The sequence below is a fragment of the Aythya fuligula genome, chromosome 7, assembly GCF_009819795.1.
Source record: "Aythya fuligula isolate bAytFul2 chromosome 7, bAytFul2.pri, whole genome shotgun sequence".
In the NCBI taxonomy this organism is placed as follows: domain Eukaryota; kingdom Metazoa; phylum Chordata; class Aves; order Anseriformes; family Anatidae; genus Aythya; species Aythya fuligula.
In genome coordinates, this window is record NC_045565.1 from 16,297,768 (window position 1) to 16,316,932 (window position 19,165).

The 19,165-nt window shown below is 40.0% G+C and overlaps 1 protein-coding gene across 2 annotated transcripts in view; it reads right to left on the reverse strand.

The window, feature by feature from the left end:
* ZSWIM8 (zinc finger SWIM-type containing 8) overlaps positions 1-19,165 on the reverse strand; it is a 69,470-nt gene that overhangs the window by 35,040 nt on the left and 15,265 nt on the right. For both annotated transcript variants that reach the window (XM_032191569.1, XM_032191568.1), the window contains exons 2-4: positions 6,687-6,840; positions 5,401-5,495; positions 252-424 (exon numbers count right to left, since the gene is read on the reverse strand). In XM_032191569.1, coding sequence (XP_032047460.1) covers positions 252-424; positions 5,401-5,495; positions 6,687-6,840 — 422 coding nt within the window. The remainder of the gene's footprint in view (positions 1-251; positions 425-5,400; positions 5,496-6,686; positions 6,841-19,165) is intronic.

Genomic DNA, 19,165 nt, shown 5'->3' on the forward strand with positions numbered 1-19,165 from the left:
AAGGGTCCAAAAAGGACTCTGCATCTACTCTTAGCAATTTGTACATTATCAAAGGACATTCTGCAGTTTAGAGCCTCAGTCAATTCACACTGCAGACTGCAACTGTGAGTGCACATTTGCACAATCTGTAACCAAAAGGAGTGCCAAAACCGATTTCCCTAAAGAGAGTGCATGCTGCATAATATGGTAATGACAAGAGACTCAGAGAAGAGGATACCTAGGGGAGAGTAGAAGTGTATTTAAAGGCCTACATTGTGTATCCTGAAGAGGCAGAGCGCCACGACGTGAGCACACCACTTGGCCCCAGCTCCGCAGGTACAGCTGCATGACGTGATCCTGCATCGGTCAAACATCACTGCCACGTTGTATGCACCTTTGGGTGGCACCATCTGTGGGGGTACCACAGTGGCACTCAGATGGAAACCTGTTAAAATTCAAAAGTCGAAAGTTACTATACTGGTGCCTGGAAGACACATTCAGATAGCATGGAAATTTAGGTATGTGGCATTTAAACAGCAAAACTCTATGTCTAGCAATGACACCTACAAGTTAGTCTCTAGCACTCCTTTCTTCCCAATCAGCTGTGTATTAGCAGAAAAGCAAAACACATTGTAAAAGGTTTTAAATTACCAGATTTTAATATATTAATTTATATTTTACAAAGACAAGCAGGACCGGATAAAGCTAACACTGAAAAGTGGGACTTTTTGATCACAGGGTCAAAGTCAGACTACACATATTTTAGGCGTGATTACCACGTTTATGAACTCTAGCAATAATGCAAAAGAACAGGTTAGGTGGCTTCTTCAGAATTAGTTCCCACTCTATTAATTTTCACGATTCTGCAGTGAACTAAAGAAGGCAGCACTTATACCTGAACACTTACTGTCAAGTTGTGGCTTCACAGGCTACCAATTTCTCACAAATTACATACCTACTTGAAATTTTGCAAAACCCCACTTTTATAAACCCTGCACTCAGAAAACATACAAACAACACTTGCTTAGACTAAAATACCAAAAAAGGAAAATTTCAAAAATAACACTTAAAAGAATCCAGTCTCATTCATTTGTGATCAAACACACAAATTATGAATCTCATCTCAGGCAGGATAATAAAACACTTTAACAAGACTTGGCTTCATATAACCTCATGTACAGTGCATACCAGTGGTACTCAAAACGAGGCTTCCTCTGCAGATATGATTATCCAAAGGCACACGTATTACAAGCAGGAAAAGGCCATCAGGAGAATGAATCTCCTGTTTGTCTTTAAGGTTCCAATCACCAGTTCATCATCATTTATAGCAATGAATATCAGCCTCAAAACCTTTTCACCAGTCTTAAATTCAGTTTTAATGCAGCATGGAAAGCACAAAGCGTATCAAAGCCGCAACCAAAATTCAGTCCAACAATCTACTTTAAGTGAAAAAAAAAAACGGCTTGTGACAAATGATTCAAACAGTTTCTCCATCATCAGCACAGGCAAGTACATTATCAACCCACACTACTGAACTTTTATTACGATATTGCGAGAAAATTACAGTAACAGTGTTCATGCACATGACCTACTAAATCTCATTTAAAACAATGTGCAGTATTTCCTCCTCAAAATACAATCCCCATGCCAACACAAACTTGCTCTTACCTTACTTAACCTTTCTATTTCTCTTGTTCACCAGTATTAAAATCCTCTTCCTGATGTGGGTGATTATTTTGATTAGTACACATAATGCCACCCAAATTCTTCAGCCATTTTAGCAATTGGAACAGAATCAAAACAAAAGAAGGCATTCACCACAAAATTACTGCACTGCTTATTACTAGCTACAGTTCTATTTTGTATTCTACACTTGGATAATAGAACCCAAACAGTTCAGCTAGTCCTTCTGGTATACTAGAAGCATCTCAGACTAATGCCAAAATGCCCTAATTTTCACAAAAGCAAATTAAGCACTTCACAAATTGTAATTGCAGCAATTCTATTTCACCAAGAAAAATAAGTATTCTAAAGGTGTTAGAGAAGAGTGGGTCACAGCTATGCACTCTCCTCAAGCTCCTACCGTGATATTTTTATTTGCATATGAAGACAGCTAACTGATTAAAGGCAAAGAGGGAAGAATTAGTATAAAGAGAGACAAAGAAAACTTCAGGGCTTCAGCATGACCTATCACAAGCTTCAACTCAAACTGTAGCTTAATGAACATGTCTGCCACCGGCAATGCCAATTCCAGCAGATCCATCTGATTCTTTTGCACTGCCATCTTGCTGTACTGAACAACTGCTTGGGGGATGGCACAGGAAACTAATACCACAATTCAGTTCACTGCACAGCTTATAAAAGTCTGAACCTGCAGAGACTGAAATGGTGGCAGTGAGGGAGACCATTCTGGACTCCTTACCCCAAAACTCCTGTTTAAAGAAATGGCCATCAAACTGTACTTTTTTACAGTCAAACTGCAACTATTTGCAGATTGCAGACTTGCCTGCTTAAACATGAAGACAAGAATCATGCTCACTGCACCATGCACTTACTGACCCAGTTACCCCAAGGAGGTCACAAGGCCAAGGAGTGTTCTTCCCTCCCATTCACCCCCTGCACTCTCTATCTGGTACCAGCTTATCTACTCCATGCATAGCCGTACATTTTTAAAAACTGTCTAAATGTACCAGTAGCATTCATTCTACAACTGCACGTAGCCCACCAAAAAAAAAAAAAAAAAAAAGATGTATTTATTTCTATTCTTAGCTAGCTCCACTCCAGGAGACCTCACAAACGGGCTGCAGGCCAGAGGAATCGCTTTGTCACGAGTCTCACTACCATTTTTTTTAATTCTCTGCACAGAGCAAGATTAGCGCTTCTGTGAAAGCATTTAGGCTTCTGCACATAAAGTGCATCTTAGACTTCTTACAGCCACAACATTTACTACTTATAGAATCATTTGGGTTGGAAAAGATCTCTGAGATCAAATCCAACAGTTAACCTATGCCTAGACCAAATTTGTCAAGCAGCCAGTACCAGCACTTCAGAAGATACTCGGCTAGGATGCACTACACAACATGCCAGGAGCAATCTACTGCACTCATGAAGCAGGTCTTAGCACAGTGAAGAGGTAGCAGCATACTGTCGTCCGTGATATTCAATTAAGACACATGGTTTGATCAAACAGAAAAGCTAAAAAAAAAATCAGCTGCTACCCAGACTAGGTCCCATGAAACACAGATGCTTTTTATTTGCTCCCCAGCTCCCTGGGCTGGAGCTGCAGCCCGTGGAGAGAATCATAGAATAGAATATCCTAAGTTGGAAGGGACCTATAAGGATCATCAAGTCCAACTCCTGGCACCGCAGCCCACAAAGGAGCAGGGATGATGGGAGTTGTTAAATAGACAGTTCTATGGGAGCTGAGGAGACCCTTTCTTGAGCAATCTGTTCCCAAAAGATAGACCCCATGGTATGGACCCATACTAGAGCAGCTCTTGAAGAGCTACAGCGTGTGGGAAGCCCACACAAGATCTGTTTAGGAAGGACAGCATCCCGTGCGAGGGACCCCACGCTAGAGCAGGGGCCAAGAGTGACCCTGAAGGAGCAGCAGATGAAGTGTTATGGACTGACCGCAGCCCCATTCATCTGCACTGCTTGGGATAGGAGATAGAAGGGGGTAGATATGGGGGGAAGGTGTTTTTAGTTTGCTTTTAGTTATTGCCTATTAAGAATTATCTCCTTACACGTAGTCTGTTTTGCCTGTGACAGTAATTGGTGAGCAATCTCCCTGTCTTTATCACAGTTCTTGAGCCTTCTCCTATCGTATTTTCTCCCTGTCTTCCTCTGAGGAGCGGTAGCAAGAGAGCAGTTGTGGTGAAGATTAGCTGCCCATCAGAGTGAAACCACCACAGAGAGAAGAGCACAAAGCACATTTCAACCTTTGTCCAACTGATCATAACATCACAATACACTGCTGACTCCCCCCAAAATCAAATCCCCTCTCAAATGGTTGCTTCATTTCCTACATTTATTTTCATGTTTGTCCATATATGAAATTCAAACTGCAACCACACACTGTAAAATCATTTACAGTAAACAAGTGAACTGACATCCACCCCACATGTACTGCCTCTCTTCTGAGCTGCTATTCAGAGAAAAAAATCCTTCCTTAGACAAAGTTCTTCTCCAAAGGAGGAAACAATGCTACTATTTAAACAAAGTTACTTCCTTCCCTTCCACACACAATCCTTTGTTAAGAAGTTCAGTTGCTGTATGTGTGGTCAAGAAGTTCCTCCCTTGTGTTGTTCACCACCCCCTCTTTTTCCTACTCCTTTCCTCCTCCCCCAAGCACAGGTTTTGAACTAACATTCCCAGACTTTGTTTATTTAAGTTTTTCTATACCTCCTTTCAATTTTAATTTATTACTGAAACAGGTTTTAAACACAGTCTTAGCATTGTGTATTAAATATTTTGCTCTTTTCCACTATTAAAGTCCCAGGAATTACTGAATTTCTGCCAGTTTCATTGTTAAGTCATTTTGTCTCAAACAGTTATCCTCCTGAAGTTCAGCCTTAAAGGCCTCTTGCAGCATCTCAGTCCTGTCATCGAAGGTCTATGTAGGCAAAATTCAATTTTATTCTATTTAGCTCAGTTTTGTTGATGATCCAAAATTACTACCTGGTCTTACTGACAACTTCAATATACCTGATGTATGAGGAAGTACTTCGCTTCTATTCCCAAGATGCCTGCTATCATTATTAGAGTTGCCCATTTCACATAATTCCTTCCTGTCTTATAGCTGTCACTAGAAAAACTAACTCAACATTATTCCTCACTTCAACGGATTTCATGAAAAATCCAGAGTCCAGTTCCTTGTTTAAGATAAAATTAGTTTTCATAACTGTAAAATGTAAAATGAGCAAGGTAAGTGAGAAGGGATAAAACTCACTATCCAGCAACAGGGTTTTCCTTCTGCCTTAGTACTACAAGAGTAGCTGTATTATAAATACAATTCTTTTGCTATAAGAATAATATTTAAGACTTGTAAACTTCACCTCTGCCATACATACATGTTAGGCAAGGCATTAATTGGATCAGACTACCAGAAAGCCAAGTTCCCTTTATTAATGAGAAATTTAAGCATTATGGAGACAAAAGCATTCTATAAAGTTTTTCCCAAAATGCTGAGGCAGATCAAGGATCTAATTTGTAGGACATTTCTGTCTTTTCACTCAATTTTACAGTTGAGTTGATTGATACTGAAATAAACATACTATTTAGCTCAACACATTACTAAAATACACGTAAGCACAGGGTCTAGGACACCAAAAAAGCTAGTTTTGAGACATGGTCATATCACTGGAGAGATGGTTTGGGGAATCTGAAATGTATTGAGACATGAAACTGTAGAGTTCTTACCTATCTGGAGAGGGTCTTTGACTGCCCTCACCCGGAAAAGCTGTTCCCCTCGCTGGAACTCATCTGCACTGCCATTTGCCAAACATGAGTACAACCTGTAAGAGATAAACATAACATATAAGATCATCTGTTTTTGAGAAGCTTCACATTGCATTCACTTTTGCATTTCTAACTTAGCTTTCAACAAATACTTGCTATCTTCATCTTTAAGGTGAAATCTAGCTTTTTTTCTGCCATTTCTCTATTACACTTCAACCATAAAAACCATTAGTCTCTTCCTAACTGGGTTTGCATACAGCCACTGACATTTCTAGTAATTTCAACCTAAAGACTCTGGAATACAAATACATTCACAACCTAAAATCACTTCAGGGTCCAATGTTAGCAAGCAAAAGTAAAATTCCTACTTCTGGATGAGTTACCCACATGATCATCTGAGATTTTTATATCTGTGCTCATCAGAATAATGAGCATGTACAACCAACACCTGGCTTGCTCTAGTCCATCACAGGTGATCTTTATAATTCTTTATGTATCAGCACTTCTGACACCACCTCCCTCACCTGATACCAGAGTGTTAGACACAAGAATCTAAGAATTATCAGGATGATTCTTTCTAAAAGACAGTAATACCATACTTTCCCACAAAATTATGGATGCACATTTACACAGGTAGGCATCCTATAGTTGTTAAAAAAAAAAAAAAAAAAAAAAAAGCTTCAGAAAGATACATTGCTAAAAGATCTAATAACGGAGTTTTTTGACTACATGCTCAACCAATTTATGTGGAAACATACGAAATATGATCATCTCCCTGGCTATATTCACTCTTATCACTGATGTACTCAGCAAATTCCTATTCTCCTACTTACACCAATAAAAAGCTTGCACAGCCTGTTGAGATAGCCTTCCCCAATCATTTCTGAGTTCAGTTAAGTTCTAATTCAAGAAACAGATTCAAACTGGACAGAACACTACATAAGACTTATGAAAGGACAAAACTTTACAAACAGGTTTTTGTCAGCAAACTAAAGTGTGCATTTACACTGCTATCATTTACACACAGAACACACACATATATGTTTTCTTCCTGGGAAACATGCAGAGCAGCTCACCCCACAGTAAAATTCCGTATCATGGCATATCCCACATTAACCCATCCACATTTTACAAAATGCACATATCAACAGCAGGAGCAGTGGTCATACAGGACATTAAATGGACAGTAATTCTCTAGTGAAGAGAATTTTTCCATAAGACAATGAAGCAGAAACAGTATGCATTACCTAATATCTTCCTCATTTTCAGGGAAACTCCAGAAGGCGATCCGAAGCTGCAGTTGCTCAGGCACTGGAGGATAAACTTTCTCCACGACCTCGAATGGAATGTGAAATGCAACCTGCTTTGCAGACAGTTCCACCAATGGGATCACCAGCCCATCTGGCAAGACAAGAAACAAAATGCAATTAACCATTGAAGGAACTGAACTCAAGAGAGGCTAAAGAGATCAGAGCAGGCAGCTCTTCCACTTCCTCTCTTATCTCACCAAAGACCAATTTTGATAATACAGTAAAATGCAGCATAGAAGTTTTCTGAAGAACTGCCTGCCAACTTTATGTTTGTTTTCAGCCCCTACAAGGCATAGGTAGGAACACACTGATGAATATCCAGTCCTTCATCAGGACAGCTGCACTAGCCTATATAGTGGATGTTGGTAACTCTAACTTTGTCTCCTGACAAAGCTAAAACCATTTAGTAAGACTTGTGGTAAGCAAATACTTAACATATTTTACAATATGGCAGCCAACATCCTGTGAACACCACATGATTACACAGAGAAGAATTAGTACAATGTATATGCACAAGAGAGCAATGGATTGTCCGGGAACCTTAGTGTTGACTTTTTGGTTACGTCCAGGATTTTGCAATTTGCAAGGCTTTCATTTAAAACAGAATTTTTGTTTTCACCCCTCTCCTCTACCTTTCTTCTGTCTTTATATTTCAAGTTCTTTACAAAAGCAACTGGGAATTCACATTTGTAGACTGCTGACTACAGTGAACTTCTGAGGATCTTAACCAAGGGCATAAGAGCCTTCTATAAATAAAATTCATCACGTTCTTTCTACCAAATTACTTTTTACATTTTTAAGCACAGATAAATATTTCTTATCATGAGGCTAAGGGAACCCTATGTTTCTGCTTTGCTCTGAGCTACATTACACTCCATAATGAAACACCAGGCTTATGTTCATAGAATCATAGAGTATCCTAAGTTGGCAGGGAGCCACAAGGATCATGGAGTCCACTTCCTGGCTCTACACAGCACTACCCAAAAATCAAACCACGTGTGTGAGAGCAATGTCCAAACTCTGCTTGAATTCTGTCAGGCTCGGTGCCATGACCTGGGGAGCCAACTAGGAAAGGGACCCCCCCAGATGTGTTGCTTGTTAACAGAGAGGGTCTGGTGAAGTGGCGATTGGCGGCCAACTTGTGCACAGTCACCATGCGGTGGTTGAGTTTAAAATCTACCCTGGGGAGCCTGTCCCAGTGCCCGACCACCCTCTGGGTGCAGAACCTTTTCCCAACACCCTGCCTGACCCTCCCCTGTCCCAGCTCCATGCCGTTCCCTTGGGTCCTGTCGCTGTCCCCAGAGAGCAGAGCTCAGCGCCTGCCCCTCCGCTCCCCTCGTGAGGGAGCTGCAGGCCACCATGAGGCCTCCCCTCAGCCTGCTCTGCTCGGGGCTGAACAAACCCAGGGCCCTCAGCCGCTCCTCATACGTCTTGCCCTCTAGGTACTAGATGGGTAACCTTATTTTAAAGGAAATGAAGAAACTTGAAGGAAATTTAGTTCATTAAACAGGACTTTTCCCCTCATGAACACGTGTTGGCTGTGACCAATGACCGCATTGTCTTTCAGGCATTTTTTAGTAACTACCAGAATAACTTTCTCCATAACTTTACCAGGAACAGAAGTGATACTGACAGGCCTGTAATCATTAGGGTCTTCTTTCATGCCCTTCTTGTAAACTGGAACAATGTTTGCCAGCTTCCAGTTGACTGGGACCTCTCCAGATTCCCAAGACTCAGTAACATCAGCCAGCTCTCTGAATAAGCTGATATGAGACCTATCGGGCCCCATAGACTTACGTGCACCCACCTAGAGCAGCAAATTCCGCACAAGTTTAGTGTTGCCTGCGAGTTTACTGTTCCCATAGTCATGGTCCTCCAGCTCAGGGCTCTGCCTCCTATCACCACAGGTGTTAAACTCAACCACCGCATGGTGACTGTGCACAAGATGGCCGCCAACCGCCCCTTCACCAGACCCTCTCTGTTAATAAGCAGCACATCTGGGGGGGCCCCTTTCCTAGTCGGCTCCCTCAGTACCTGTACCAAGAAGCTATCACCAAGGTGTTTTAGCAATCTCCTGGGCCTGTTTTTATCGTATCTGTGGGATATTCCCAGTTCACATCTGGCCAGTTAAAATCATCCATAAGAACAAGGGTGCTAAATCTAGAGGTATCTCATCTCTTAGTTCCTTTATGATTAATTTATTGGCATCATCCTGGCTGGGTGGCCTACAGAAGACTCCCACAACAACATCCACTTTATTTGCTTGTCCCTTAATCCTTTTCCACAGGCTTTCAACCATGCCATTGCAAGCAGCAAGCCCCTCCACCACACGCGGCGCCAACCCATGCCTCGCCTGCCCTGCCTGTCCCTTCAGAAAAGCCTGTAACCATGCATCCTAACACAACAGTCACAGCACTCTTCTAAGTTTTGCTTATGCCAATAACATCACAGCTCTCCATGCAAGGACCCCACTGCTTTACTGAGATCACCTCCTGTCCTACAGCAGCCTTGGTTCCCTGGCTTCCTGACCCTGTTGCCAAAAGCCTAATTAATAGAGTTTCAGGCATTCAGTGTTACATCTCTTCACCTCCCTAACCAGCTTCTTACCCACCCTTAGAAGCCAGCATGTAAACCAATCAGTCCCTCAGCTTCCCCTCTCCACTGGCCTCCACGCAACATATCCAGGGAGAGCTGCAGCCCTGATGTCGGCAATGCTTTCTCACCCACTGCCCAGAGATGCCCTCCAGTCAGAGCAGCTGCGAACAAGAGAGGAAGGGAGAGGGCTTTGAAAATGCATGCACGCAGCAAAACAGCCAGCATCTCCCCCAGTACTGAACAGACCTGTCAAACAGTAGGATTACATAAATATGGAAAGAACATACAGTTTGCAAAAATCCACTTTTGTGACTTTTTGGTTGCAGTGAAATTGGATTCATTAGGCAGCATTCCCTTCTCACAGATAGAGTCTTTTACCTTCACAGCATTATTTCTCCATTGCCTGTGTTTTTTATTCTACATTCTATATGGAGCCTCTATTTTTTTCTGTAATCCCATCCACAAATGTGAGAGCAGCAGAATGTAAAATGAACAGTGATGGTAAAGTGGATTTTCCTTTTCTTTACAGCAAGGAGATAAAAAAGATCTGGTGGACAAGTCTTCTCATTTCCACTTTTGACAGCCAATGCACGTCAGTAAAAATAATCACTATTTTTAATTAGTACAACACAATCATCTTAAATATCATTGCTGTTACTGCAGCAGTAGTAGATACAACAGAAGGTGCAAACTGAGGCACATTAATCCTTGAAATAACTCTGAGCAATGAAAGGAGAGGTAGTTTTTGTGGGTTTAACCACACTTTTTGTATAGAGGCACTTTATCCAAGTCTTTCATTACACAGTACTAAAAAAGAGGTAACGCCTACATGACCTCTATCCACAAAGGTATAACAATTGAAAAAAAAAGACTTCAGTATCAGGTGAAATGTCTCTGCATTTTTTCAAAGAACTGTATGACTACAAGTGGATGGTATTCCTTTTTACAGCTATTTGCTGCGGGTTGTGAAGGTCAGATTAGAAATGCTAAAGTCAGACTGGGTTGACAGAAAAACAGCAAAGCAAAAGCATTCTGCTTATTATTCTATCAGTATGCCTTAAAATACTCATGCCTAAAAATACTTTTCTTTATAGTTGCAATGGACTACTGCATACAATCAGTTACTAGGTCTCAGTAGTGCTAGCAGAGGAATAGTAGTACTAGGAGCACTAGTACGATCACTGCAATTACCCTCCACTCACTTCATTACACAGTATGACTGTTTTCTTTCAATCTAAACTAGCTCAAGAAAAATTGACATTACCCCTCCTGAAAAAATATCTGTATTCCAAGTGGGAAAGAGAGATTGCTACTACACATAAGAAACACGTGCTTTCTGATGTATCAGACAACTTTGTAGCCCCTGATCTAACAATTTTCAGGACCTTTCTGTCAATAAAGCAGTAGTACTCAACCTCATCAGGAGAACCCCACAGTGATTTCTTGCTGCTGCACGCTACGTCCATTCCCTGCCCACAGGGTACCTCACCCCAAAAAGGGAAGTCAAGAGTGAATAACCATCATTAGAGCAATTTATGTACTACATAGTGTACTTACAACTCTCATCTTTTCTCAAGTGCTTTTCAGACACCAGCAGGGAGTATGCTGGATAAATGGTCCTGACACCAGCAGGACCCTACTTCCAGCTGCCACTTTTCCCCACAGATCCCTGCCTCCCTCTCACAATCACATTATATATTAGCAAAAGGCTCCTTTGGACAAAATAACTTCCCAGGAAACACTGTAGCCAGCGTCCCCTGTTCTTCTGCATCGTCTACCAAGATTTCATACTATGAGAAGAAATTGCAGCTTTATTGAGGAAGATGACTCACTTCAGCAGTGTTGTGTCAGCTCACAAAGTTATATGGCTGCAAAACCCCTTGCCATGGTAGTCTTAAATTGATCACGTATGACAATGACTTCGGGACAAAAAAAATCCACTTTAACTGTATGGAAGTCAGCCCTATTTGAGGAATCTGTTGAATTTACTCTGTAAGAGATTCTGGGGGTGGTACCAGGCATCCCGGCACTAGTAGCACATGACTTTTAGAGCTTTTCTCTTCCTTGTCAAACACTTGTGCTACATTAAGTGAAATGGACAAGTGGGAAAAGAAGACAGAGTATAGGAAATACAACGACTTAAGAGTTGTGTGTGAAAATACAGAATATTGAAGCACTTTGGAATAAGTCATAATGCTGGAGTATAACGATTTATAAACATGGCAGAGAATGGATATGAAATAAAATATTTTAGAGTGCTATGATGGATAGACTCAGTCAAAAACAGTAAGACCAAAACAGATGAGACAATGTAGGCTAAACCAGATGCCAAACACACTTACGTATTAATCTTTTAGAAACCTAATCAGGAAGAAAAACTCAGATGCTGTCATGGAAATCAACACTGGTGGGAAAAGAAATAAAAAAGAATTGAAACGTAAGCAAGCCCCTTTTCTTCTAATGATGGCCTTGCGTATGACCAAAGAATTAAACAATATGCTTTGGGAGGTGAAGATCATGATTTTCACAGAAGAGTCAATGGACCAGACAACAAGAGACCTCCTCATCTGCTCCAGTGCAAGTCAGCCCATGACTTTAACAGATTTACACAGTGAACTATGGTAACCAGTTCACTTTGCATTGACCTCAGCTTTGTCAGCTGTTCCGTGTCAGTAGTAATCTGCAGAAGACAGCAGTCAACTAACCATCACAATGTTGCTTCAGTGTGCATTCAGACATTCAGAGCACACAGCTTAGACCTCTTCAGAAAAAGGTGAAAGCAGTAACACCTGTTGGGGAAAAATAATCTGAAAAGCAATAGTCTTATATGTAAGGCCATGAATCTGTCTAAAATGGTTAATTTTCTATAAGGAAAAGAGCCATGGAGAACAAAGGGTAGAAGATAACTGAAAAGTAGAAAATAAATTTTTAATGATACTTTAAGAATAGACGAATTCACAGTAGCTAAGCTGGCACATACTGTGACTACTAAAATTGCTATGTTAAACTGCCCTAAGTTTTGAGGGGGTAGTCCCTAAGGTGAGAGAGACACTTACCTAGCACATGATTAGGCTTCCTGTGAAGTCAGCTGGACAGCCCCAGCTAAGTGCTTAAATTAGACTCTGAATACTTTGAGTCCTAAACAAAACGTTTTCCAAAAGTTTATCTCTAGATACACACATCTACTACTGGCAAATTCACACCTGCTTGTATCAAAAGGTACTATCAGTAAGACAGACAAAAGGTACTCTCAAGTACTACATAAATACATTTTGGGCAAGAACAAAAAATTAAAGTCTGCTAGCAAAGAAAAGGAGAAAGCATGCATTCAGAATGCAATGATAAAGACAGCAAAGAAGATTGCAAACAGTGTAAAAAACGATACAGTAATGAAATCAAAGATGTAATGGAACATTGACACATTTGAACGATAAATCTATCTGAGGGAGAAGACTATTTTAAACTGTGAAGCACAATAGCAAGAATCTCGGCTTCCTCTTGGGAAGCAGACATGATTGCCCAAGCAGAACAAAGGAAACTCTTCAAGTCTTGGAAACATAAGCAACCCTCATCAGTTCTGACCTACACATTAAATGACTAGCAAAACCCAAAGTCCAGGTCTAGAAAAGAACTTGAGAGATCATCTAATCTGTACATCCTACCTGAGAGGCAGGACCAAACACATCTAAACCATTCTGAATAAATCACGTCCCATCCATCTATTGTCATGTGAAACATGAGAACCATCCCACACTTTTTGCTACTGTTTCATGTGAATTACAGGTTTGATTTTTATCACAGTTTTCTAATAGCTATTATTATTCCTGCAGGCACAATAACAGTAACAGTAAAACCAACAACAAAACACACAACAAACCAAACCAAACCCAGCCCCCAGACAGCTAATACAAGCTATTCACACACACATGCATTTTCACCAGTGGAAGCAAATTCTGTACCAGCAGGACTTACTGACATAGGTGTGCTACATTGCTTAACCTTTCCTAGTATAGGCAAGGCTGCAGGAATTGCAGCCAACACTTTTTCATAAAAACAGATCATGTTCCAACTAAGCTATGTTTTCTTCAGTACAATAATAGAGTTTGCATGACAGACAAGGAGAGGGAGAAGAAACTGCTTGAATAATCAGCAAAATAGGGCCAAAGAGAATACAAAAGAGTTATCAAATGGAACTGAAACAAATCCAACTTGGCCAAGCACGGAATGTTTTGTTATCTAATTACATTATTTCCATTGGGTTACTTTCAGTTGACACATGACCCTAAAAATAAACTATACGTACAAGTGAATAAATACAAATGCAAGTGAACAAATCTCTAAGTATGACATAAGACAGTGCACAGACAAGACTCATTGTCTTTTTACATATACCTTAAAGAAAATGGGGTGGCATTTCTTAGCAGAACAAGTAAACTACATTGTACAACATCTTAGGCTGCATTATCTTTTGACAGATCAGTCCACAGCTTGATTTTATAGCTATCCCTAGCCCACATCTCACATTTCCTCTCACCTCTACCATTGGCCTCAGTCCAAAATGTAACACAGTGGAGCAAAGTAATCCAACTATAGATAGAACAAGGAGATGGGGGAAATGAAGTGAGGCACTTCTGTTATCAAAAGAGAAAATGAGAAGAACAGAAAAACTAACAGAAAAAACAGAGTGCAATCTTGACTGGTGAAGAAGGTGTGTGCGGGCCCATTATAAAACTTGTTTTACAAACCTCATTTTTTTTTAAATGGTAAATATTACATTCCTTTTTACAGGGTTTGCCATGTAGAAAGATAAATCTGCCACTGTGGAATGCCACTTAGGCATTTAACTAAAATAAATCAAGCAGAAATGCACACTAGTAAAGTGCCCCTTGACTTAAGGCAGCGACATAGTCTCTCTTATACCCCTTGAAACCAAAAAAAGTGCTGAGAACTCTCAAATACAGGCCAGCAGAGCAAGCCTTGCATTTACCTATAACATACCTAAAACAAAGCTCTTCAAAAATGTTTGGTTTCTTACTGTTTTCTGTACATTTTTTTCCAAAATTCTGCTGTTTGTTTTACTTTAATCTCCATTTTTCCTTTCTAAAAATTTATTCTTGGTGTTGATATCTTTAAGAAGTACATGCCAAGTCAATATATTCCTTTCTGTCTCCAACTTTGCAACAAACATCAAAAAACTCTGCCTTTGTCTTGAACTCTGTAATACTCTAAGGTGAATGCTTTGAATGCACAACTTCCCAAGGTGAACACTGCAGAATGAAACATGACCACTGGAATTAAAAATTTCTCTTCATTTTGAATAAAGATTAGACCCAAAGTATTTAGGCTATTACTTATACTTCTTTCCTTATTATTCTTCCATTTTGCCAGATAATCAACACCCTACAAAAAGCAGGATATATGTTTTTTTTTAAATAATCAAAATTGACCTCTGAACTGAGGATAAAACACACGGTACATTGCAAATGCCTGAAAACAGGGTATATTCTCTTCCTTCAAAAGCATTTCTCATCCAAAGCTCCTTCCACAAGGCCCAGTTACTTTAGTTCTCTTTCCAAAGAAAAGGCATTCAGGTAGGAGCAGAACAATCTCAACGAGTAACAAACACACCACCACCACCACTCAGTTTTCTGTCACATTAACATTGTGCCCAAGCAGATCCCAACCCTATAAAGTCATCAGAAAGGGAAGATCAGAAGTGTTGAACTAATGTACTTGCAGCCCACGGAAGCAGTAAGGATGCATTTCTGTCAGCTTGCTGGTTTGTGGCTTTCAAGCACACACTTGTGAGACACGAAGCCAATACCTGTCTTGTACAACGTCCCAAACTTCAGGTCACACTATTAGAAAATACAGCACATCCATAATACGGTAGTACAGCACACATACAAATGGTGGAATATTAAGAGCATCCTGGAATAGTCTTGGGATAATGATCTTTGGCGTAAATTACCTAAGCACAGTTAAATGGAAGCTTCATGACACAGTCACAAATGTAGCAGCTATGTTTCCAAAGGCATAAAGGAAGAGTTCTCCATCAGAGCTGAAGAGGTATTGCAGCCACTCTACTCTTTGCCAGAAAGACTTTGTGAAATATGAAATATTTGCCCACAACTACCAAGCTCCAAAAAAAGACACTAAATATTTACAACACGATGCAACCAAAACAGCTAATAGTTTTAAACATATAGAAGAGAGAGAGGTAACAAACAAGCATTTGAAACAATAGCATTATTCACCTTTAAAAACCTATGCCAAAATGTGCCCAAGCTGGGGGAGGGAGGGTTTAAGATAAAAGAGTTTAAACTAAATTGAACCGCTTGAGAAAATTTCATTGTAAAGGCTCAGAGGCAAACTGCTGGAGCAGCTATAAAGCTGTAATATGTAGTAAAAGAAAGATTAGCTAGACCTGTGCGTAGAATAGGCTATCTAATATAGCACATCAGATAAAAAAGAAAAATCTCACTCAAGATGCCCTCTTTCAGGCTCATATGGTGATTCTTACAATTAGGAAGTCATTTCCCTCAAAAAATCACCACACTTTGCATTGTAATGACCTTTTGGAACCAGACAGCTGGTGTCTGGGCAGTTCACAGTGGACACGCACACACACACATCACAGATTGTTCCAGCACAGTTGGAGCAAATTGGTGTTCTCAGTAGACATGCCAAAGACTGAACAAGCACAAAGAGTGTAACTTCTTGCCCCAAACAGCAGAGAAGAAACACAAACTGGCAAGCCGAAGGGTGATGAAACTGTGCTGTATAGTCACCCCACAGATGGGGCAATTCAGACCCCAAGACTGAACCAAGACCCTGCAATGCCAGACCTGGACAACTGAATGGACACAAGAAGCTCCCCCACACACACCTCCCCACCCTAATCCAGGTCTAGCTTGACTACCTACGGCACAACGCAACCTGAGCAGCTGAAGATTCAGCATAATACTCGAATACTGTGCCCCCGCTGTCTTCAACTGGCATTCCCCCGTTTCAGATTAACAGTTCCATGCCATCCTATGCGAAGGGGAAAAGCCAACGTTGTTGCTTGTTGAAACCAAGCAAACCACAGTATTGCTAAAAAGTAGGGGGTTCTTTTACTTACAGATTAAGAAACAAACGTGAAAATGCATGGTCCTGGCTCCTAAGCCAGTCAAGCAGTGTCAACCTTCAGAAAATAAGCAACTCCTTTATACTAGAACAGCTTTTATACCAAGTCAAGATAAAGTTTCAGCAATTTGTTTCTCAGATACTGCTTCAAACCAATTCTTCCGCACAACACCTCAGCATTAACAAGGCAGCTGCAATAACGGAGAGCAGCAGACTCTGGAAAAAACTCTTCAGTGGAATTCATCCATGCAAGTTGTTCAGATGCTGAGACAGAACAAGAAGGTTAGATGAAAAAATAGGTTTTAAGTGATGGAGAAGGTATGCTACGAACACTGCTGCTGATCACTAATCAAGCTTGCTCAGAAAAGATGACTGAAAGGAGCATTTTGATTTGAGGGCCCCTTTTGTTTTGTTTCATTTTGAAAATGTTTTTGTACTTGTTAAAATGTCCACATACTCAGAACAGGCAGGCAAGTGCAGCTAACATTTTAAAACCTTAATGGGATCAGTGTTAATAAGACTTTCTTATACCTCTCATTTCCCCCACCTAGAGTTATACAGCTCTGTCTGGTTTTCATAACCATTTTTTAGCAGTGAAATTACACTGAGAATAATGTGGTAGGATAGCAAATGAGGAGATATATAACACCATGCTGAAAGCAAAAAGGAGAATTTGGGTGAACCTACATCAGGCTGAAGCCACAGAATGACATTTTAATGTACTAAATATTTGAGAAGTGGAATGAGTAACAGAACTTTTTCATTAGGGTATACTACATAACAATCAAGAGATTCATAGCCAAAAGCTTTTAAAAATACAAATAAACCCCAGATGGGCAGATTATGGTCAACAACTGGAAACCTCACATTTAACTGACAAACTGCAGCAACCATTACTATACTAATTCCATTGCAACCACAGTAACATTTTAAGAATAGCTATTTATTATTTTATCCAAAGCACAGGCTAATTTTACCACAAGAGGGTGTCCAATTCATCCTTAAAGTCTCTATTATCAGCAACAAAAGCCATAGCACAAAGTCAAATCTCAGCTCAATTTGGTTTCTGAAAATTGCTTAATACTGTGTCACAAACAGCTCATATAGGTAGCAAATATGCTACAAATGTAAAAAATACCTGATTGCTCAAACTACCTTTTTGTTCCTGTATTCACACCTCATTTCAAAATCAAGTAAGTATATACATGTAGTTTGGCTAAATGTATAGACATATCCTGACGCCATGATTTCTGTCTCTATGATTAGGAAGCAAGAAAGTATTTTTTCTTTAATGCAGATCTTAAAATACACCTAAACACCAAATATTAACACTTTTGTTTGTTTTGCACATTCTAATAGATTTGCAAAATACAATACTCAATTACACTCTGGATTTCTGGTGAATAAGTGTTTTGTTAATATAATAATTTGTTTTGTTTTCAAGTGTCAGTAAGTTTAAACCTGCTAAGTCCTGCAGGTCTCCTTCTGGTCATCTGAATTATTAAAAAAAAAAAAAAAAAAAAAAAACTGACAAACTTACTTTACAATCATTTTTTATACTCACTCTGTATGCATACAGAGCTAAATAAATAAATAAAACAGCTGACTTAACTTTGCTGTCAGAGAAGTAACATCACCACTACCCTAAGACCAAATATAGAGACTGCAATCCAAAAAAAAAATTGTTAAAGAAGCCAAGAACCTAACTAGGAAGGGATCCTACATGCTCAACTCCTACTCATATTTAGAATCCTACATATTCTCCTACTTATATTCAATTCCTACTGGTGGCTGTTTCAATATTGGAGTGAGTTAAGAAGTATTTTATCTTGAGGTTATTGTTTTTAAAGTTACATCTTGGAAATCGTAAAGTGTTCAAGTATTAGGCCAACTCCTCAAAACACTTCCACAAGATTTCACAAAGCACAAAAAAAGCCAATGAGTCTTTATACTCCTATCCCATACCTGATAAGAGAACTAAACCTTAGAAGATGCATGATGTTTGTGTAAGGCCCAAGAGTCTGAACCTACTTCATGTCTAAATCAGTAGGAGTATACCAAAAATCCCACAGCCACGTCTCAGCTTCCCCTATAGAATTCTTCATTTCTCCCTGCTCTAAACAACCATCAGCCACCATCCACTGCCATATAAAATGCTTGTGACTTACCTTCAGAGCATTCTTCTGAGATGCTCTAGTTACCAGTACCCCTGCTTTTAATGCTAAAACAATGCTGAGAAGAACAAGCAACCACAGATGAATGCAGCACCTACTTAGAATTGAACAGAACAATATAGTTCAGTTGGAAGGGACATAAAAACATCGAGTCCAACTGCCTGACCACTTCAAGGCTAACCAGAAGTTAAAGCAATTTATTGAGGGTATTATCTACATGCCTTTTGAACATTGACAGGCATGGGGCATCAGCCACCGGTGTTTAACCATCCTCAAATTTCTGTTGAATTTCTTAAGAAAGAAAATGGCTTTTTCTTCCTGCACTCTTTTCAAATTAGCCTTCTCCCTTGAGAATCAGAGCCCTTACCTCTGTGTCACACAGATGAGAGGAGAACTGGAGAGACATGGACAGCAGGTTTAACATCCTCTGCCAGATCAGCTCAAATCATGTTGTCAAACATCCCAAGCACAAGTTTGTTTGAAACTTCCACAAAATGATTCAGAAACATTATCTTATCC